The 23220-nt window shown below is 39.4% G+C and overlaps 1 protein-coding gene across 2 annotated transcripts in view; it reads right to left on the bottom strand.

Moving 5' to 3' along the window:
• Window positions 1–23220, bottom strand: part of PDHX (pyruvate dehydrogenase complex component X) — a 71988-nt gene that overhangs the window by 46757 nt on the left and 2011 nt on the right. For both annotated transcript variants that reach the window (XM_027072907.2, XM_027072908.2), the window contains exon 2: window positions 8612–8692. In XM_027072907.2, coding sequence (XP_026928708.1) covers window positions 8612–8692 — 81 coding nt within the window. The remainder of the gene's footprint in view (window positions 1–8611; window positions 8693–23220) is intronic.

A 23220-nucleotide genomic window follows, 5' to 3' on the forward strand; every position in this document is an offset into this window, starting at 1 on the left:
GAAACTTTGGAGGAGCTGGCTAATAGTACCTGAGAGAAGCAATGAGAGATTAGGCTGGTGAGGTAAGCAGAAATCAGACCAAAAAGGAACCTTGTATGTCATACAGACAAAGCAGATTATATCACCTTACATGCTTCTTTATAATGACAGATGTTTCCATAGTTAAAACAGATTGTATTTCAAAAGGAAAAAAAAAAAAATCACACCCTTGTATGTTTCTGCTGTAACCATGGAAAAAACAGTTGAACTAGGCAACCTGGCCATTAAATACTTCTAGACATCTAGAAATTCTGCCCATAGGAAAATAGTAAAATGATATGTTATTACTTGTGTTCACCTATTGCAAATTCCTTTAAAAACCACAGATCAACCATCGATCAACTCAGATGTCTTTCTTCCTATTCCTGAATTTCTACAGCAGCTGTAATTAATTTGAAATGCATCACAAATTGCCTCATAAAATGTTATGTTGCTAGTGTTAATTTTCTTTTTCGATCGGGTTTTCCTCTATTTACCAGACTATGAGCTTCTTCACGATAGGAACAGGACACATCTTAAATGTTTTACATTCTACTTCATTACCCTGGACTCCAGCTAGTGCTTCACACATAATGAGTTTGAGATTAAAATACTTGAGGACAAAACTCCAATAATTTCACAAGTTCTCATGTCATCATAAGGTATACATCAAACTATCATTCACATTTCATTTGGTTCTAATATTTGATTTGTAGCATGCTTCTAACATTTAACATCTCAGGTAGCCTATTTCCTTTTTACGGTGTTCTAATTTTATGTACACCTATTCACGTAACATAGACATATATATTAGCTATACGAGAATGCCAAGAGAGAGAAAATAGAAAGAAACAGAAAAGGATCGATTCGCTATGTGGCGAACTTTCCTCAGAAACCACAGCAAAGTTTAAAACATCATATTATTACATGAGGGCACATTACCCCTCATTTTATGAAGCTAAGCTTTGAGTTATCAATAATCAAACATAATGTAAATGCCAGAAAAATATTTTGAGACTAATAACGATCCATGATGATTCGAAGTATCCTCCGTTTGGGCCCTGATCAACAATTTAGTGCTACAATTGAGAAAAGCTGCAAAACAGAGTAGTTACAAGGAAGTTTTCCAACTCAGACACAGGTTTGATTCCAAGCTCTGACACTTAATGAGTAATCTTGACCAAACTACTTAATCTCTCTGACTCTCAGAACGGTTTTGTTTTGAATATGTAGCTGCTTTAGAAAAAAGATCATGGAACTGGAAATGTTAGGTTAACGCTTCAAATACATCTTCAAATAACACTTCACAACACGTTTAGATAAAAACGTTAGGTATGTTATTGAGAACCATTAAGAACCAGGACTCCTCCTCACTCCCTATCCTATGCTCTGTCATTCCAAACAGATCATTCAACAAACATCAGTATACAAGGCATTATACTAAGCACTGGGTAGAAACGCAACAATAAGACATGGTTCTGTCCACAAAGAGCTTGTATTCTAGAGGGGAAGGCTGAGAGGCCAGGACAGAGCATCATGGATGGTGTGAGGTGACAGACAGCTCCTCAGCAGCCAGGTTGCAGGAGATGGTGGCTCTGCAGTGTTCCTGTGTGTCCCTGCCCCATCTCCTTGTGGTGCACGTCAGCAGCCGAGGTGGAGCGGGCCCGGAGCGAGAGTGCGGGCCCCAGGAGGGGCCAGAGCAGAGGCCCGCCCGGGGGCCGCTCCCCAGCACCGAAGCCAGCATCATCGTCCGTTCCTTTGTCCAGATGGGCGGCTGCCGGAGCGGAGGACTGCAGAATAGAGAGGCTCCCTTTCTCTTTTTAAATTCCGGGCATAAAGTAGAGTCTTGATCAAACACAATGGTGATGTTTATGAACTAAACACATCCTCTGGCTTTAACAAAAGAATTCTGTCCTGCCACAAATTAGCAATACAAGTCTTTATTTAAAAGGGGTATATAGTGGTAGTGGTGGGGGAGAGTTAGATTTTATCTGTAAGACCAAGTAAATCACACCTATATGGACATTAAAGAAAAACCCGTCTTTTTAGTGCTAAGTTGAAACAGAATGGCAGCTCTGATTAGAAACAAAATAATTCAATTGTTTACACGACAAATACTTACGAGCTGCCCCTATGTAAATGACATACAAGACAGTATGGTAAAAAATAATAATAATAAAATGAGACAGACCTGCTTCAAGAAGTTCCTAATTTGACTGAAGAGTACAAACAAGCAGGCCTTGCCAATCCCATCCACTCAGTGTTTCCAGCAGCGTGTGAAGACAGAGGAGGGGGCCCTACTCAAGAGTTTGCCAACCCTTTCCACTTCATTACACCCAAAAAGACATTTGTAGGACCAAAGACCCCAGGCAACTGGGCTCCTAGGCCAACAGAGGAGGTCCTGCCCTGAAGGCTAAAGGCGTGAGTAGCAGTTAGAGAAGGAAACGTCTGGGCAAAATTAACCTTCACGTCCTTCTGACCTCTTACATTTTATTACACGGCCCATTTCAAGTGCTCAACACACATGTGCCTAGGGGTCACTCACTATATGGGGCAGTGCAGATACATAACATTTCCATCACCACAGAAAATTCTATTAAATAAAGCGGCAATCAGTAAGGGCACCCCCCAATTCTAAAATTCCGACATAACAGAAATATTAACAATAAATGTAAAAAAGCGTGCTGACGGAATGCTGTTCGGCAATAAAAGGAAGGAACAGCCTACAACATGAACGGACCTCAAAATCATGCTAAATGGAAGAAACCAGTCACAAAAGACAGACGACACATTACAGGATTCTACTACAGGAAATGCTCAGGAAAGGCAAAATTTTAGAGCTAGAAAGCAGATCACACTAGTGATGGAAGCAAGAAGTGGACGCAGTCAGGCACCAGGGATCTTTTGGGTGACAAAAATGTTCTGAAACTGGATTGTGGCGAGGTCACACACGTCTTTCTACTTAGTAAAAATTATGGAACTGTGCACTTGAAATAGGTGAAATCTATGGGGTGTAAATCACGCCTCAATAAAGCTGTTAACATAGTCGTATCCTGGAAAAAAATGGTGAGGCTATCTGTGAAATGCATGTTTCAAAAGTTTTTCATTTTAGCACCACAAACATGGATACAAATCCCCAAAAATGACAGACACCAGAGCTCTCATACGGAAGCCAGGGACCCGTGTAACTCTGCAATGGGCCCTAGTGATAACACTTCAAACAGTCATCAACCCCTTCAAAAACAGTTTCACTTCGGAATTTTATATTCTGCATTAGTGAGATAAAAGCTATTTGAGATAGTCATAATCCCCTGGAATGTCCACATGAAATGCCAGTCTCTGAGGGATAACATGAAGAGGGGCAGCAGGAGACATCCCTGATGAGGCACACGCTATGTTCCAGACACTGTGGCTCAGGAAGTACTTCCTGTTACTACCTCAACCGAGTTTTGTTCCACAGTGTTTCGTGAGACAGTTCATACTCTGAAATATCTCAAGAAAGAAAACAATGTCTTTCACACCCTCAAATATGCTCTCACAAAAGGGGGGGGAGATGAGAATATTTTCTTGGTTTTGTTATTCTAACAGATTTGATTTCAATTGATCAAAAAATAAGTTATATCCATGTTAATTAAACTGAAAATATCTGAAGCACATTTTTCTAAGTAACAAACCTGTAAAATAGATGGGGAATTACAGCTCAGTTCACCTTTCAAGAGATTCTGACGTTGTACGTGTTACCTGTCACTTTTGAAGTGTCTTCTCTACCAATTTTATAGTGCATACTCTTTACATAATCCCAGACTAAAACTAAGTACTCTAATACTCATTATGAAACCGCTTTGCTAACTAACAATCAACAATGGGAAAAATGTATGTGCTATTGAGTATTTCCAAGACATCCATCAACAAAACGAAATGAAATTGAATTACAGAATTCTAAAGCTAGAGATACTCCTTAGATTTCAACTACTTCAACTCGCCCCCAGATATTTTCATGCCAGAGTGGGAACCCCAAAGGACAAACTGTGATTCCCAGACCAGAGTTCTTCCCACTGCCTTAGCTTAAACACACCCCCACACACCCTTCACACACCCCCATGACACTAGTAATAATAGTTGTGAATTACAGTCTCAGAGAAACATTATAGGTTTGTAAGACCAAACTACTATCCATTAAAGGTCATCAGATCATTAGTCTTTGCTTAAAAATAAACTAGATTTATAATTAGACAAAACACTATTCTTTTCTATGAAAAAACATTCAGTCCTCTTCATGTCTGAAGGTCTAAACTCATTGTTTTAAATAACACTGATCATGCATTAAAAAGATCTCAAGATAATTTTTTAAAACACAGCTAATAAGAAAAAACGGTATAAAGTTTTATGCATGAATATGTTTTTAATACAGAATGACTGAACCAAGTGATCATAAATGTATCGAGCACCAAACATACTTAGAAATACAGTCACATGTGTACAGTACATAAACATTAATGAAGTTTTAAGTTACGCTCAAAAGATCACAATTAAAATCATAAACATGGAACTTGAAAAAAGAAGACAGCGAATTACTGAATCTTTGGACCAAAGATTAAGATTACTCTCAATTATTTATAGTCTATCAGTAAACAAACATTTCTCTTCAGTTGGTGGAACACAATTTTAAGAGCAATCTTCAGGGAAACGTGCTCCAGGGGCTTAAAGCATATCCTGGCTCTTCCTATGTGAAAACGGCACATTGTAAAATCAAAAGGAAAAAAGAACAGAATGATGAGACCATATGTCTCCTGGCTCTTCATCATACTCTCCATACTCTAATGGATGTGAATAACTTACCAGATTGCCAGTGAGCTAGAAGTCTGAAAGACAAATGTGCTCCAAAGAATCCTTCTTATCTAGTTGCCTCAAAATGTGAAGAAATTTAATCTTTTTATAATAACCCTAAAAGGCTGTTCTGTGTCTGAATCATTATGTAATGACACCAACACTCTGTCATATTGAATGTGGAAATAGCCAAAGCTCTGTAATTCATCAGGAACAAGAAACCTAAAAATAGATGCCAATTGATTCCATTATTTATAAAGGTGAAGCTTTCTTAGATACTGATAATTATTTTAAAAGACAGCAGCCACGCAGAGCCAATTGCTCAGAGTGCTTCTTAATGAAGCACTGGCTCTTTCATTTAGTGATATATGTCCTTCTCAAATTCTAGAAAATTCTCTGCTACTTTTGCCTTGAAAACTACATTCTCTCTTTTCTCCTTCTAGAATTCCTGCTATTGGATTACCGGATGATTTTCATCTTATTCCCCATGTCTCAATGTCTTGTTCATATTTTCTACTGCTTTATGTCTCTGGGCTGCATGTAAGCTAATCTTCTCAGGATAGACTTCTGTTCACTAATTCTTTGCTCAGTCACACTTCAACCCAACCTTGAGTATTTCTCTTCTAATTTTAGAGACAATATTTTTCATTCTTAGAAGTTCTGTTTGTCCTTTCCAGATCTGCCTAGACATTCTGCAGAGTGTCTCTTTTCATATTTTCAACTCCTTCTCTTACATGTTTAGTCATTTCAAACACACATCTCTATGTATCTAATAATTCCAATTAACTTAAGTCCTTGGAGATCTAGTCCTGAGACTTGTTACGCCTCATGACCCTTGCTCTGAAAAGACTGCTTCCATGTACAATATTAAATTTGAGACTGTGAACTCTTCGTAAGTGGGACTTTATCTGGGAATCTTGTATGGCTTGGATTGGAGGCTGTGTCCTTCCAGAATAACGGCTTCTGCCAGGTAACCCAGGAAGATTATCAGCCCAGAACCACTTTACCTCTGCCTGTGAGTTCCAGAAAATGCAAGTACTATAAATGTACTCAAAGCCTCATGAGGACATGCCTATGAGAGCAAATTTTCAAGGGAGTAGGCATTCTTATTCCATATCAAGTCAAACAAATGAATTTGCCTGTTATCATATGGCATTAAATTCCATCCATATGCTGATGACTTCACTCATGAACTTCAAATCGTACAACCAGTTGTCCATTCAACATCTTTGCTTGAATGTCTAATAAGCATCTCAAATTTACCACGTCGAAGCCTAAACCTAATTCTTGATTTCTCTTCCTTCCCTCCTCCCCGCTCAAAAACACCTGTTCCCACTCTCATTTACTCTTCTTCCAGCTCAGGCCAAGTGGGGCACATGGCTTCAACTCCCACCACCGACCACTATGGATGCTGCGGGCATTTGATGACTCCCTTTTCTTGTATTTAAGCGCTACTTACCATTAAGAAATTTGTTTTATAGTTTTTTATCCAGTGGCGAGCAGAGGCCCTACCCCATCTCTTTAGATAGTCATACTGACCGAAAGTCCTCAGGGTTGACTTTTCAAGTGTGAGCAGGCAAAGAGGGCTCTTAAATCACCTATAGTTTGCTCTTGATACCAGAGCGCTGTGAGGACCCGCTCCGTTCAGTGTAATGCTACTAACAAGGCTCAAAAAAGCATACAGAAACCACTTCCTATAAAATAACCCTAAGTGTGGATACCTTGGCTTTAGGATAGGGACCCTCCCAGACTGCCACACTGACGATTGGTATCGATGTTCCTTCCTATAACCTATCTGACCGCACACACGCGGCACCCTTAATGCAGCCTGAGCTACCTGCTGTTGCCAAAATATATGTCGTGATATCTCACTTCCAAGGTCTTGCCAAATCATTTACATTACCCACGTCCTTGCTCACTTTTGTGTTTATTTCTGTTTTTTAAATTTCTTTATTATTATTATTTTTTAATGTTTTTATTTATTTTTTTGAGACAGAGAGAGACAGAGCATGAGCAGGGGAGGGGCAGAGACAGAAGGAGACACAGAATCTGAAGCAGGCTCCAGGCTCCGAACAGACACCACAGAGCCTGACATGGGGCCCGAACCCACAAACCGTGAGATCATGACCTGAGCCGAAGTCGGACACTCAACCGACTGAGCCACCAGGGCGCCCCTATTTCTGTCTTTTTTAAATAAAACCCCAGTATTCTACAAGGACCAAGGCAAATAGTACCTCATCTGCAAAGCTCTCTTAGATCCCTGACACACCGCCTGCTTTTAGCTTACTCTTCCCTCTGCTAATACACTTACTGATCAACCACTTACCGTACTGGCACGTGTGTTCCAATTACTCTGCTAGTCATAACGGGGGAAGGAGAAGTATCAAAATGCAGACATACTGCCCACTAAGGAACGGAATTAAGTAATGCTTCCAACCAAGCATGGTCTCTAGCGTGGCCAAGACCAGTCATGGTCATCTGGGTAGCCTCAATGTACCACACCTCCTAGCCTCCATATTGGCCCAAACCATAGTCCCAAGCTCCTGCCGTGAGGTCCATTCTGTAACCTATCTTATTGCCTTTCCTAGCACTCCTAGTCTCCCTCAAAGAAAGGGGGTTTTCTCTCAAAACTCTCAAGCCAATTTGGCTATGTTTCAGAAGTGAATACTTGTAGCCTTCTTCCCAATCCCCGTAACTGTCATCACTTACAAAAGTGACACCAGGAGTGTCCTGGAATCATAGCATAACTGTCACACTCTGAATTCCTGCCTATCACCTAAATTCTCTCAGTGCCATTTTATATAAGCACCAGACTAGACCACTCAATACCAGCATTTGCCTGGATGACATCTGTGCCCACTGAGTCACATACAGACATCCGAGAAGTCCTTGCCAGGGCCGGTCTCTGGAATCAGACACAGCATCCCAAGCCATGTCATCCATTCTGCTCCCCTCTTTCTGTTTTTAACATTTGGTTCACTATTTCTCAAGCTGAAGCATAGTAATGGCTACGGGGAACTCATCTGGTCCATTTCTCTGTCTAACAACCTCTAATAGGGACTGGAGACACATCCTCTTTCCTCCACAAAACTTTAACGTATTGCAGACCAAGTAAAGCACAGGGAAAGATGGCTGAAAGAAGCTGTCCCCCAGTCAATACCCGCGTGGGTGCAGGTTTTCTACCATCGCACATGGCAGCGGCCAGAGGGGCAAAAAAAGGAAAAGAAAGCAGCCACCAGAAAAATAAAGTCTCCTTCTCCAGATGCCTTCACAGTAATTGTCCCCATGTCCCTGCATGACAGAGGCATAATAACACACTTACTATCTAGCAGGGCTAGACTCCTTCTCCACTCTCTTCTTTTGGGAGCTTTCTTTATTATCCTTACTTATTTGTTCTTGCCAATGACATTCATAATCAACTTGCTTAGCTTCAGGAAAAACACACACACACACACAGAATCATCATAAAGCCACAGATTAACATAAGGAGATCAACAAATTTATGATGCTGAAACTAAAAGCTAAGTATAAGGACTGAAACACAACAAAAACCCCAAAATATTTTGCCATTCTCTGCTTGTGAAAAGATACAGGCTGAATCAGAAAACCTTTGCTACATTATATTGCCATGGGAAAATTTTATCTAAAAACACTTAGGTTAATGAGCGGAGGACATGATTTAATTCATGTATTGTATAATACAACTGATTGGAAAAGAACCCCAAATGATGAAATAACACAAGGCATTAGTGGAGTACTTGCTTACCTTCCTTTTTTAGCCATTTCACAATATTTCCTTCTTCCATTGTAGGAGACAGCGATGGCATCAGTATCTTAATGGGATCAACTGGAATTTAAAAACAGAAATATCAGATGGGGTGCCTGGGTGGCTCAGTAAGTTAAGCGTTTGACTTCGGCTCAGATCATGATCTGGCTGTTCCCGAGTTCAAGCCCTGCGTCAGGCTCTGTGCTGGCAGCTCAGAGCCTGGAGCCTATTTCAGATTCTGTGTCTCCCTCTCTCTCTCTCTCTCTCTGCTCCTCCCCCACTCATGCTCTGCCTCTCCCTCTCTCAAAAATAAATAAACATTTTGAAAAATTTAAAAAAAAAAGAAAGATTAGTCACAAAAAAAGAATGCACCCTCACGAGGCATCAATAAAAAGGCCAAATACTCTAAAATCAAATTCAATTTGAGAAGGAAAATATTCCAAAACTTAAGACTCCCAAGTGGTCAAATTCAGGGTCCAGTAAATGGCATGGAAACATAAAATTCTTATGTATTTTTTTAAATAACACTCTTACAGAATATTTCAACTCGTTTTTCATAGTTCCCCAGTCCTCTCTGTGTATTTTCAAACCAGATGCTTACAAGATTAAAACAAAAAAAAAGTTGATTTATGTTCCATCTCCTTCTCCTTCATGTTTGTTACCGCAACATATATATATATATATATATATGTATATACATACACATGTACATATATATGTATGTATATTTACAAGTAAAATGATCAAAGGAAAAGATAAATAACAAAAAAAAAAAGAAAAAAGAAAAAAAACTAGGGTTCTCATAACCTACAACAAAGTAATCAAGATTAGACTTTAAGAAACTGTCTTTTTTAGTTCCCTCTCCTATCACACTATTCAAGAATCAAAGGTTCTTACTGGTAAGCACTAAAGTCAAGATTTGCCTTGTCAAAGATGACCAGGCAAGCAAACCTCCATGGTTAAATCGACCTCAGATTGTGTTCCCCACCACAACTTAACTAGGGACCCCAAAAGGTACACCATTCAGTGAAGCACAGCTTCACAGTCTAAAAGGGACACAGTTTCACAGTCTCTACATTTGTCCAGATGTGCTTTCCCAATAGTTGTCCAGTGTCCAGGACTACACTCAAAGAGCACACAGTCAGCACATTAAGTTCACATAAAGTTTATACTAATAAAACAGTTAACAGCATATTCCAGCTATCAGCAGTAGCCATGGTAAGAAATTACATTCCCTGAAACCTTCCACAGAACCTATTCTATCCTCAGATTATTCAATTCTCTGACCCAAAAAAGCAAAACACTATATAGCACATGTAATATTTCAAATCAGGAAGAGCACAGAAAAGGGCTTCTTCTTTTTTCACCCCCCCCCCATTGATGTTTTAGGGTTAAAAGCAAGGGAACTGAACACTAATGTTAAAGGAGGTTAAATATATCCTTTGGAAAACTAATAATTTACTGTGAATTCAAGGGGAAAGTTCCTATAGCTTCATGGTAAAGGAGTTCCATCTCTGAACCATTTGGAGGGAAGTTTCTGTCCTCTCTCCACCAAGCCCACATACCTGCCTCAGCTTCTTCCTCATTTTATCTAAGAATTGCCTTCCTTAGGGAACTTGCATTTTTCTTTCAGCGCTTCCTGTGCTAGGCATAAATGCACATGCCTTTCAAAGACAGAGAGCAGGCCTACCTCTGTTTCTGCCATCAGGGTCCACTGGGTGTGAGGAAGCAATTCAGGTATGTGTGTTTGTGTGTTTGAACTCTCCTCAAACGAAAGCCCAAAGTCTAAATATGGGGTGATACTGGGGCGACTGGGTGGCTCAGTAGGTTAAGCTTCCGACTTCGGCGTCGGGCTCTGTGCTGACAGCTCAGAGCCTGGAGCCTGCTTCGGATTCTGTGTCTCCCTCTCTCTCTGCCCCTCCCCTGCTCACGCTCTGTCTCTCTCTGTCTCAAAAGTAAATAAAACATCAAAAAAATTTAAGAAAAAATATGGGGTGATATTGAGAAGCCTAACTGTAGAGGGCCACAGATCTAAGTCACATTCTCCAATACAACAAAACCGCCAGCATTAAAACTGTTACTTTGATCCCCATCTGACTTTTTTGCCTCTCTCTCAATGGGCACCAAACTCTAAGGACAGAAAAGTAGAATTATCACTCCTTATACCCCAACAATGGTGGAGTCCAAACCAAACTCTACGTCAATATGCCCATTTCATCCATGAGAAAACTACAAGCCATTGATTAAGGGATTCGAATTCTTCCTGCCTAAACCTCAAGGCTATCCTCTACTACATGGTACTACCTCTCATCATTAATTGATGATACTCACAAATATAGATCATTAATTAATCACTGTCTCTTCACCCAGAAATTCAAACACAGCAAATCAGACACTGCAAGTCCATGTGAACATTTTTCATATCTTCAGTCAAATATCCCAATAAGCCCTTTCCCTACCTTAGGCTTAAAGAATTCGGGCATTGAGAAACCACTTTTCGTACCGACAATGAATATTCTGAATATAGCAGAAAACAAGTAATCATTAAGTGCATTGTATCTTGAAAATAATGGAGTAAAAATAGCCACAATGACTTTCCTAACTCCTGATAAATCCTCATTTATTATTTATTAATAATTGACTTATTAAGTCACTTATTTCTTATTAACACCTGATTTATTGTTAAAACACAGTTATCTCAGAAGAGACTGGTGAACAAACACAAGCCATCAACTCCTGTGCATTATGTCTTTCGAGAACTTTCACTGAAAAACGGTTTCATTTAACTTCCAAGCTAGGTTTAGTTGAAATGCAAACCATGAATGTAACACAGCTTACAAAAATCTTTGCATTTTTTCTGTAGTGAAATAAGTCCTCATGGACTAAAAAAGGCACATTAAGATACTGAATGGGTAGAAAAGAACGCAAACTACTATGTACAACCCCGGTGCACTGTTGTCTATAAACATCAGAGTACTAGATTCTGAAGTAAATTAGAATTCGGGGAAGTGCATTTAGGGAAAGCACAACACACACAGGCAAACTGAACATTAGCGATGCACCTCCACACCCGAACCCTTAACAAGCCTATGCTTAATTGGAAGAATTCTTAAAAAGTGCTCAACGCTCGACAAACTAACCACATTTGGAAACAATAAAATGAGCTTTCTAATTCCCTACATTATGTTGTGTATGCCTTTTGCATATTTTTCATGGCTTGATTTAGAAAACAAAAACATTTGTCTTCACAAAGTTAAGCAAGTCCAAGCCTCAGCATTTAATTTTTTTAAGTTCATAGTGACAAAGGGGGTTTGAAAAAAAAAAAATTACCTTCTAATAGCATGACGATAAGAGGTCAGCCTCTTCTTGAAAAACACAGCTTAAAAAAAAGTCCTAATACATTGCTTCCATCAAGAAGAAGGCTGGTGTTATGAGACAGAATTATTCATAATCACATATATATTAAATTTATAGCAAATAGATTCCACTTCAGAGCAGCAATATAAATGGACTTCAGTGATTCTACGTCCAGATTCTAATTTATGACAAACCCTAAATCAAGTCTTCCAAAACAAAATCTCACTTCAATATTTTTATACCTTCGTTCTAGTTACCATGTTACAATTCATATTTATTTTATGATTCTAACTCCTAGCATAATCCCTCACCTACGAGACCTTCACATTTCCATTATTCCTGATGTTAAGGACTATATTACGAAACTTTTGTATTTATTAAGTATTATTTTCCAAATTACCACATCAAGAACTCAAAAATTTTCATATTTTAAAAATAAAAAGAACATAATCATTCCTCATACAGCCACCCTTCAAGGATGAATTGAAATTGCTTCTCTGAATAATGACAATAAAATATAACAATTCTATAATAGATCGCTACCTTTGCTCTGAAGTGAAGGTGATAAAAGACAAAGAAAGACATTTTGGACATGTCTCATATTTGGTACTATCTCTTGATTGATTACACCAGCTTACTAAAGAAAGTAAAATGTGCAATGTATTTTCTGATTAATCTAGCCAATCTACCCTCAGATTCTCATGCCAGAAAATTACGTCGAAACATAAACATTAATTTACTAATAATGGTACGTATTTCATTCTAGTCTATCCTCTTGCGACTGGAACATTATACATACCTTTTCCATATGTATTTTTCCAGTGATGAAGCAAGTATGCAATCATATCATCTTTGACTGACAGGCTGCACATAATTAATACCTGCCCTTTATGGCTGTCATCAATTCTATTCAGATAGTATGGGCTTTTCTAGACTTCTTGGAATTTTGGCCTATACCTAATATTTTTACTTTCATTAGAAATCAAATATAGTTTCTCTTTCCATTCCAGTAAAGCAGTCTGTTCCACCTTGTTCCTGTCGAACTGAGGAGGCCTCGAAATGAGAACCCATTACATTTCCTAATAACTGGGCACAACTATGAATAAGAATAAAGGAAACGTGTTTTATTCTCCACTGGTCCTACCAGTTATTTCAATTAATACTCAAAAATACACACAAATTTTAGTTAGAGTTTAACTCTCTGGTAGTCATTTTAGTGTTAGCATTTTATTCCTTTGTATCAAACTAACAAATTATAGCTAATGGCTTGTGAAGTCCTTCTGTAATTAAAAAAAGAGCATCGTGGCAATGTACATTTCCAGTTTATATTTAAAACATAATGATTTTAAAAAGTGGAGCCTCAAAAATCACTAGAACTATTTTTTTTTAATGTTTATTTATTATTGAGAGACAGAGAGTGAGCATGGGAGGGGCCGACAGAGGGGGAGACAGAATCTAAAGCAGGCTCCAGGCTCTGAGCCGTCAGCACAGAGCCCGACGCGGGGCTCGAACCCACGAACCACGAGATCATGACCTGAGCCGAAGTCAGACGCTTAACCGACTGAGCCACCCAGGCGCCCCTCACTAGAACTATTCTAATCTTTTGTTTTCTTTAATAGAATGACACAATCAACCTTTTTTGTTTAGTCTATTGCTGCCTTCCATGTCGTTATCAGGCACACAGCAATCTATCAATCACTGAATTTTACAGCAGTTTCTCTAAGTAATTCCTATATTTCTTCAAATCTGGTCTTTCAATCTTTCTGCAGAATAATTGTCTTCAACTTCAAATAAGGTACACTAATCTACTTCTACTTCTGGTTCCCTAAAGAACTTCTTTTATCCTAAGAACAAAACATTCATACTTCAGTAATTATATCAAAGCTTTAAATTGATGATATATACATCAACTCTAAAAGATCTCCAGATTAAAAAAAAAGTAATAATATATGCAAACTCTTAAAATATAAAAGCAGAACAGATTGCTTTGTGGTTAATATGAAGCAGATCTAAGCCCTATCACTCTGATGAAAGAAATTAAGGAAACTCAGCAGTTTACATATGAATATTGCTTGAGCATCAGGCTCTGGTCCATTTAAGGGACTATTATGCAAATACACAAAAAATCGTGAAGATAGACCAAATGAAGAAATAAATAATTCAATACTTTCTTAGTGCGCCTCCCTGTTCTTAACACTAATTTGCTTCTTCTCTAATAGGAAGAGATGTTGCTCATTTAAGCGCCTCTCTTTCCAATGCAAGAGCTCATTACATATAATTAACCTTTAGAATTTCTGTTAAAAATAAAACAATTGTGCCACCTGCAGGCTGGATGAGATAACACAGAATGAAGTAACTAAAGCAAATTTTCTTAAAAATGAGTACTTGTCGTAGAAGTCTTCTTTACTCAAACAGTGATTTAGGTGTAGTACCAGTGTAAGAATAAATTGAAAATGTCAATGGACAACAGAAAATGTATGCGTAATAGTTTGTGAAAATGGCATTTACAGGTCCTGCCGTGGTAAAAGATGGCCCACAAACAGTATATGCGGCATCATCCACTTCCCACCTGCTTCGCTTGTACACACACGGACTGAAGGATGTGCTCCAGAATGGCACCAGTGGTTCTCTGGCTGGTGATGGTATATACGTGCTTTTTATTTGTTTCTTATAATCTACATTTTAATAGTTTTCTCTAGTAAGTTTACCCGATTTCACTCTGTGCCCAAAACTTATCTAACACTGAGAAAACAAAACAAACAAACAAAAAAAGTACTTTTGTTTGGTCATTTTTAGATAAACCCCACAAGGACAGGGCAAAAAGGAGGAGTAACAGCACACAAATTTGGAGGCAGAAAAGTAAAGAGATGAGTAATTATTGTCCAAAGAGATTCCAGTAAGCTGAATCCTAAGCCAGCAGTGGGGAAAGCTGAGATAATCACCCGTTCATGCAACAGAATTGCCCCAACGCCCAGGAACCAGCTGTACGAGGACCTTTGGAACTGGGGAATGCTATCTGAATGCTAACTGGATCCCCTCCTGCAGTCCAGTGCTGGGTAACAACCCATCCTCATTCAACAGAAGACTGGGACACTGGAGACTGTTTCTCTGGAGAAGGCAGAAGAGAAGACCTTTAGAATGAAGGATCAACTTACACATGTGGGGGTAGACAGGAAGTGTATAAAGAAATTAGCAGATAATCTGATGTGACTGACAATACAGCAAGCTGTGCTGAGAAGCTATTAGATACTGCGGGATGAATCAGCAATAGTTATCAGAGAAAACTAAAGAAAAAATTTTAAGGCAACAATACAGGAAAAGCCAACAGTAAGAAAGGTAACAATGATAATTTGGGACAATGCAGGACAATCTCAAGATGTATTCAGTGTAAACACTGAATGCGGATTTAACCAAGAATTGCAACGTAACTACACTGGAGGAACAAGAGAGGGAAAACCTAGGGGATGGCACTGACCAGCACTCATCCACAGATAATATGTAACACAGAAATAGGGAGACGAACAAACGCTGGAACAAAGTTAAGAGACAAAACCTATTGCTTGTAAGAAAGAAGACTGGGAAAGCAGGGAGAGATGGGGAGATCTACTGCATTGTCATAACCTTTCAGTACTATTTGACTGTTTAAACTATATGCATGTATTACTGTGTTAAAGTAAATATTTTATTATTTAATAAACATGTTTAGTTAATTTTATAAAAATCCTAACAAGCGGCAGCAGCATACCATAGTGACTTAGAGCACAGGCGCTGGAACCAAACCGCCTAGGTTTAGTATAGATCCACCACTTACAAGTCACCTACTCCTTCTGTGCCTCAGTTGCCTCTTCTGTAGAACAGTTTGTAAGGATTAAATGAGGTTAACACGTGCAAAGTCTTCATGGGTGGGGGTGGGGCTGTCAAACAGCCAGTCAGTCTCAAAAACGTTAGCTAATTATTAGTGACAGGTAGCACAGACACGGTTAAGAGGGTGAACTCGCACACATCCGGAGTTGGCTATATGTATTACCATATCGTGCATTACAATTCCTTCCTCAAGTAATGGAAAAATAGATTCACTGTTCCTTTCACATCTCAACCCTAAACACGAAGGTTTCCTTTCTACTCTCTCCTTCACCTAACCTGGCCTCATTCTCACAGCTACAATACACTAGCTCTTGATCTCTATTTTAACTGTAGTGTACATTTGAAAACCAAATTCGCATTAAAATCAATAGTAAATGTGGGGGCACCTGGGTGGCTCAGTCGGTTAAGCTCTTGATCTCTGCTCAGGTCATGATCTCATGGTTTGTGGGTTTGACCCCCGTGTCCAGCTCTGTGCTGACAGTGCAGAGCTTGCTTGGGATTGTCTCTCTCCTTTTCTCTGCCCCTCTCCCCAGCTTGTGCTCTCTCTCTCTCCCAAAATAAATAAATGACCATTTTTAAAAAATCATCAGCAAATGTTTGATCTTCAGTGGTGCTGTCGTAACATTCACTACCAAAGCTAAGGAGCAAATCAGGCTCTCAGTAAATGCCTCCTGAGCTCCCATTATGCTAGTCCTAGACCAATATAAGACCAGAATCTTGACCTCCAAAGGATTACAGTTTAAATGGGAAGTCAAGATATATACACAAGTACTAGAGGGTAGTAGATAAAAATGCTGTAGAGTACTAAAGAGCAATGAAAGCTGAGACTTGGGCTGATCAAGAAAGGAAAAAAAAAAACCTGCTATGGCTATTACCAAAAAAATCAAAAACCAAACCAAACAAACAAACAAACACCCCATCCTAACAAATAAAACCCCCAGAAAACAAGTGTTAGCAAGATGTGGAGAAATTAGAATCCTTGTGCACTGTTGGGGAGAAAGTAAAATAAATAGCGCAGCTGTTATGGAAACCCATAGGATTCCTCAAAAAATTAAACAGAAGTATTACCATTTTCTCCAGGCCTCCTAGTTTTGGGTATACACCCAAAAGAACGGAGAGCAGGGGCTGGAACAGATATTGTACACCCATATTCACAGGAGCAATATTCACAGCAGCCAAAAGGTGAAAACAACCCAAATGTACATCGACAGATGAATGGATAAACAAAATGTGCTACAGAACTACAATGAAATATGATCAACCTTAAGAATGAAATTGGAATACAGGCAACAGGACAGATGAAACCTGAAGCCACTATGCTATTAGCTAAATACAAAAAGACAAACGATGTAGGATTCCAGTTGCATGAGATACTCTGAACAGGCACATTCATAGTGATAGAAAGAAGGTGGTCACCTGGGGCTGGGGAAAGAAAGGAAAGGGGAGATTTTGTTTAGGGGACACAGGGTTTCAGTTTGGGAAGATGAAAAAAGTTCTAGAGATAAAGACCGTGGCGATGGTTGCACAACAACGTGGACGTATTTAATGCCATGGAACTGAACACATAAAAATAATTAACATGGTGAATTTTATGTATATTTTACTACAATTTTTTTTTTTAATTTAAAAACTTTGTGCTAGGTAAAAAAAACAAAGTGAGAAAATGAGCAGACATTCCAGGCGAGGAGAGCATCACATCCATAGAAGGAGGTGGGAATTACAGTTCAGAGTGCCTGGAGAGTGGAATAGAATGAACATAAAAAGTGGGCACGTAAGTTAAAAACGTATGTTACAGCACTATTATAGCTTAACTTGAATACCTCGTTAATGAGTTTGACATTATTTAAATTGCAATGGAAAACTATGAAAGAATTTTTGAGCAAGACAAATACCACAACTAAAAACTGAACTTGTTTGCAGTTCCACATAAACAGCTGACCTTCACAAATCTGCAATTTACAGAAAAAAATAACACTGCACAGTTGCTTTGACAGGGTCGCAACTATAAACCTTGCAGAAAAATTAAAATAGAGGGGCCTCAGGTACCAAAAAAGCTACCCATGAATGTGTTACCTGTTCTCCTTTACTCACTGAGACCTCTTGGCCTGAGAGACTGAAAAGGCACCTAGGACCTTCCATTAAATCTTCAAATGTCTGGCCTTCATTCTACCAGTGGTAGAGAGAAATGGGAGGCATTTCTGGAAGATCATTTCATGGCAGAGGAGTGGAGTGAAGAAAGGAGAAAGACAAGGACACCTGTTTGTTCATTCACTTGTTTAGTCAACAAATATTTATTCAGACCCTACCAAGCATTAGGTGTTCTTCTAGGGGCTGGAGATATCAAAAGTGAAAACAGACAAAAATTCCTGCTTTCATGGAGTTTTCATTCTAAAGAGGGGAGACAGAAAATAAACATGATGTGTCTGGTGGTGATAAGAAATAAGAAAAGAAAGGCAGGTAACAGTGGAAGAACTATTTTATCAGTTGGTCAGAGGCCTCCTTTGATAAAATGAGCAGAGATGAATGGAAGAAGCCATGCAAATATCTGATGGAAGAGCCTTCTAAACAGAGGAAACAGCAAGCACAAAGAATGAGCAGAGAGTATGCTTGTTGCTATGTTCCAAACACACAGAGAAAGCCAGCGCATGGGAGTGGAGTGAGAAAGTGAGGAAGTATGCGGTCCGCTGAAGTCAGGGAGCGGAGGGATCCTACCATAGGGGGCCTTGTAAACCACAGTCAGAATTCAGATCTCAGACTGAGTTTAATAAGAAGCCTTGGAGGGTTTGCAGCAGAGAACTGGCATGATCTAATTTATAATTTAAAAGCACTGTGAAAGCTGCATGGAGAACAGTGTACTGAGCCAAGGGTAATGCTAGGGATACCTCCTGGGACACTCGCAATAATCTAGAGCAGAGATCATGGTAGCTTAGACCATGCTAGTTGGTGAGGAGTGGTCAGATTACATCTCAAAGGTAGAGCCAAGAGAAATTTCTGATAGACTAGATGTGCCATACGAAAGGAGTCAGGGATGACTCTAATTGTGATACAAGTGAAATAACAAAAATCAAAATTAGATGCCACAGCTCCAAAAACAAAATCTTTCTACCTGTATAAAGCGCCCAAAGAGCCTTATAAGCTATATAGACTCTATTCCTATCCAGTTGTTCAAACGTATACAGAAAAATCCCATTAAACATCAGGTCAGTTACACAGACCCTGTGCTTACTCTTGTGCAAGGCACTGGCCTCAGGACACAATCCAGAGAACTTATACTTGCTCTTTTCTCCTCTCTTAGCATGAGAGCCACCATATTTATAAACAATACAGTACTTGGTATTTCAGTGCTCACCTAAAGTACAAAGTGAGAGGACTGAAGGGTGTGAGGCAGGAGGGGATGGGAGAGATCTCCCGTCTGCCCTTCTAAATCTACCCCTCGACTTTCCCCAGACCACTGTGTGTGCCTCAACAACATGCTTCCTTGTGCCTTGAACCCACCGGGGTTCAGCCACAGGGCAGTAGAAGCAGGAGATGAAGGGAGAGCGGAGACGGGGGGGGGGGGGGGGGGGAGGTCAAGGTATTTACTTCCCCAGCTCCCTCCCCATGTAGCCACCTGAGCTAGTTAGATCCTTCAACTGAAGGACATACCTCCATCACAGGATCCTCCCCACAGGCTCCCTCCTTTCCAGCTCTAGCAACTGCGCCCTTCCCATGCCTCTTCATGATGCCACTCAGCACCTTGCTCTAAATAGCCCTGCCGCAGCACAGCACCACCTCTACGCCCGGAATTCACAAAAAGTAGTCACCTAGTAAACTCTCCTCAAATTACCCATTTTTACGGTGCCATCTATTCCCTGCAGGACCCTACAGAAGATTTAGAATAGCATTTAAGTAATTAGAAAAATTTCAACCCACAGAAGAGGTCACTCTATTTGAAGAAATAGTTCGAACCAAGATTTCCAAATAACTGGCTTTATATAAATGTATTCGCTAGCCATTTACTTATAATGGGAACCCCTACACAAAAACATTCACTTCTTGTTCTCAGATATGGTAAATATCCTTGCAAAATAGCACTATTTTCTGTAGGAAATGACAGACATTTTATGGAAATAGGCTGGAGACTAACTGGTGTTTATAGATAAATTACAGGGAGATCCACAAGTTTCCTGAAACTACATAGAAAATTTTGCACGTACACATTTTTCTGAAGAAGTGGTATAACTTTTATCAGTTTTCAAACAGACTTGTGTCTCCCCTAAAACCTAGCACTAGTACAATCCCAAGGAAGTTCTCCTGAAATGTGCCAACCTTAATTCTTCCCTAAAATTTTTCATGTAATACAAGAAAGCCGTTGATTGCAGCAAAGTATTGAGAAGATCACTAGCTATAGTAAATGTACTGCTTACCGACTACAAAAATAAATAAAATAAAATAAAATAAAATAAAATAAAATAAAATAAAATAAAATAAAATAAAATAAAATAAAATCACCATTCCCACCATTTTGTTTACAGAATCTGCTAATTCTTTCATATACTTAGTATCCAATGGTGCATCTGTAAGGAAGCTGGCCAGAATTGTAGGTACTCAATGGCTATGGAAATACTTCCTCTGAGTGGGAGAAACTGAACACGACAGAAGAGGTTTCAGCTTGCAATACTGGTCTTCTTGCTATTAAATTATAAAATTAAAATTCTACCTAAATCCATTTATTTTGCAATCTTGGAACAGGACAAAAAGAAACCATTACTTAAGAGTCTAGCAAAAAAAATGGACACATGCATAAGTTTGGGGATTTACACATTGGCTGTAAAAGGCAAATGAAGGTCAAGACATTAACAATTAGGCACACTCAGGAGGACAGTTGACCCTTGAACAACATGAGTTTGAAATTTACAGGTCCACTTACATGCAGATTTTTAAAAAATAAATATATTGGGAAAATTTTTGGAGATCTGCAACAATTTGAAAGAACTCACAAACCACATAGCCTAGAAGTACCAAAACATTTAAGAAAAAGTTATGTATATAAGAATATGGTTGATGATACGTATAACACACAAAATATGCGTTCATTGTTTATGTTATTGGTAAGGCTTCTGGTCAACAGCAGGCTATTAGTACTTAAGTTTTGGGGCAATCAAAATTATACATGGATTGTCCACTGCGTTGGTGGGAGGGGTCAATGCTTCTAACCTCCATGTTGTTCCAGGGGCAACTGTATATCAATTAGAAACTTGCAGATAGGAGGACATTAACATATACTCTAACTCTTAAAGGGTTCTGCCACCCTTTATACAGTCAGTCTAGAATTGTAACTGTTAAACTGTTCTAAAAAAATGATATCATGACTATCACTGAAATACTATTTCACAATGTAGATATTACTAAAATAGCTCTCACTTCACTTAAAAAAAAAAAAAAAGTGGAGGTGTTCACACAGAATATAAACATGGTGAACACAGTTTCAGCATGCTGACATTGTTCTGTTGATGGCTACGGCCAGGCCACCACCTGACACTGAAGTAGACTGTGGTTAAGGAAACAGGTTCTGGTGTCAGGCAGAGCCGGGTTGAAATTGGAGTTCTATCACCAGAGCACAGCATTAGCCACTGAGAGTATTAAGTGAATTAAGTCATGTAAAGTGCTGAGAAGGGTGCATGGTACATAGTAAGCTCTCAGTGCTACTTGTTCTTCTCAAACCCACTTCCCCGACTCCTTTCTTGCTGGAAGAGATCCAATTTTGTTCAATCGTGTACCTTTCTTGTGAACATGTGCTCCGAGTTAGTGACCTCATTGCCCAGTGTGTTAGTCCATTTGGACAGCTGTCATGAAATACCTGAGGCGGATGGCTTATAAACAACATTTATTTCTCACAGTTCTGGAGGCTGGAAGTGCAAGATCATGATGCTGGCAGATGTGGTATGGTGGCTGATGAGGGTCCACTTCCTAATTCATAGATGGCACTAAGCATGGGACACATGTCATTGCTCATAAAAATGCTGCCAACAAACACCATTTAAGGAAACCAGTACTCCAAGTATGACTCCCATGGACAGAGTTGAAGATCCTGGATTAGATGTATGAAAAGAGAAATTATTCAGTAAGTGTACTTAATTCCTATAGTCTATAGGTTACCAAATAGCTGTTTAGTTTTATGAAATTACAATTTCTAACAAGCTCAGAGAAAAACAAGCCAACACCATGTAACTCATGCTTTGTAAAATAAATAGTTCAAGGACCACCACCTGTATTTACCACGACAAAAACCTGTATGTGGAAAGTTACGAGACAAATTTTAGCTCCGTATATTAGAAAATAAAAAAAACCAAGATTTCCAAATAACTTAAAGCTACCCAACAACACTGTCAGCTACCGAGGTAGGCAGAATAACAACCCTGCCTCCCACCCCCCACTCCTCCAAGATGTCCCACATCCTAACATCCAGAACCTGCGAATACATTATGTTACATGGCAAGGGAGCATTAAGCTTGAAGAAGGAATTAAGGTTGTTAAACAGCTCATGTTGAGATGGGGAAAGAATCCTGGTGGCCCAATATAATCACCAGAGTCCTTATACATGAAGGAAGGAGGAGCTGGGAAACTTAGCTTCCATGTGATATAGTGATCTCCCTCTTACAGATGATGTTCAGGCAGAGTGAGCCAAGTTGTTCATGGTGTGCAGGGGAGTAGGTAAAATGTCATGATGCATCTGGGGCGCCTGGGTGGCTCAGTCGGTCAAGCGTCCGACTTCGGCTCAGGTCATGCATGATCTCGCGGTCCGTGGGTTCGAGCCCCGTGTCGGGCTCTGTGCTGACAGCTCAGAGCCTGGAGCCTGTTTCAGATTCTGTGTCTCCCTCTTTCTCTGACCCTCCCCTGTTCACGCTCTCTCTCTTTCTGTCTCAAAAATAAATAAATGTTAAAAAAAATTTAAAAAAAAATGTCATGATGCATCAGATAAGGACTGCCTAAGTGAGTTTCCAGAGGCAGAAGTCCTTAAACTGGTTCTAAAGAAAACCCCTGAAACTGCATGCACCTTTCTGTCTGTAACCACCTATGTTCCTTTTTCTGTAGAGAGAGTCTAAAGCATTCAAAGATTCTCTAAAGAATCTGTTTTCCGGGGTGCCTGGTTGGCTCAGTCGGTTAAACGTCTCATTCTTGGTTTCGGCTCAAGTCATGCTCTCACAGTTTGTGAGTTCAAGCCCCACATCAGACTCTGTGCTGACAGCACACAGCCTGCTTGGGATTCTGTCTCCCTCTCTCTTGACCCAACCTTGCTCTTTATCTCTCTCTCTCAAAAATAAATAAATAAACATTAAAAAACAAACAAACAAAAAGAATGTTTTCCAAACAAGGTTAAGAAACAGTATGGAGTTTCCTCAGAAAGT

Source organism: Acinonyx jubatus, chromosome D1 (genome assembly GCF_027475565.1).
Source record: "Acinonyx jubatus isolate Ajub_Pintada_27869175 chromosome D1, VMU_Ajub_asm_v1.0, whole genome shotgun sequence".
Classification (NCBI taxonomy): domain Eukaryota; kingdom Metazoa; phylum Chordata; class Mammalia; order Carnivora; family Felidae; genus Acinonyx; species Acinonyx jubatus.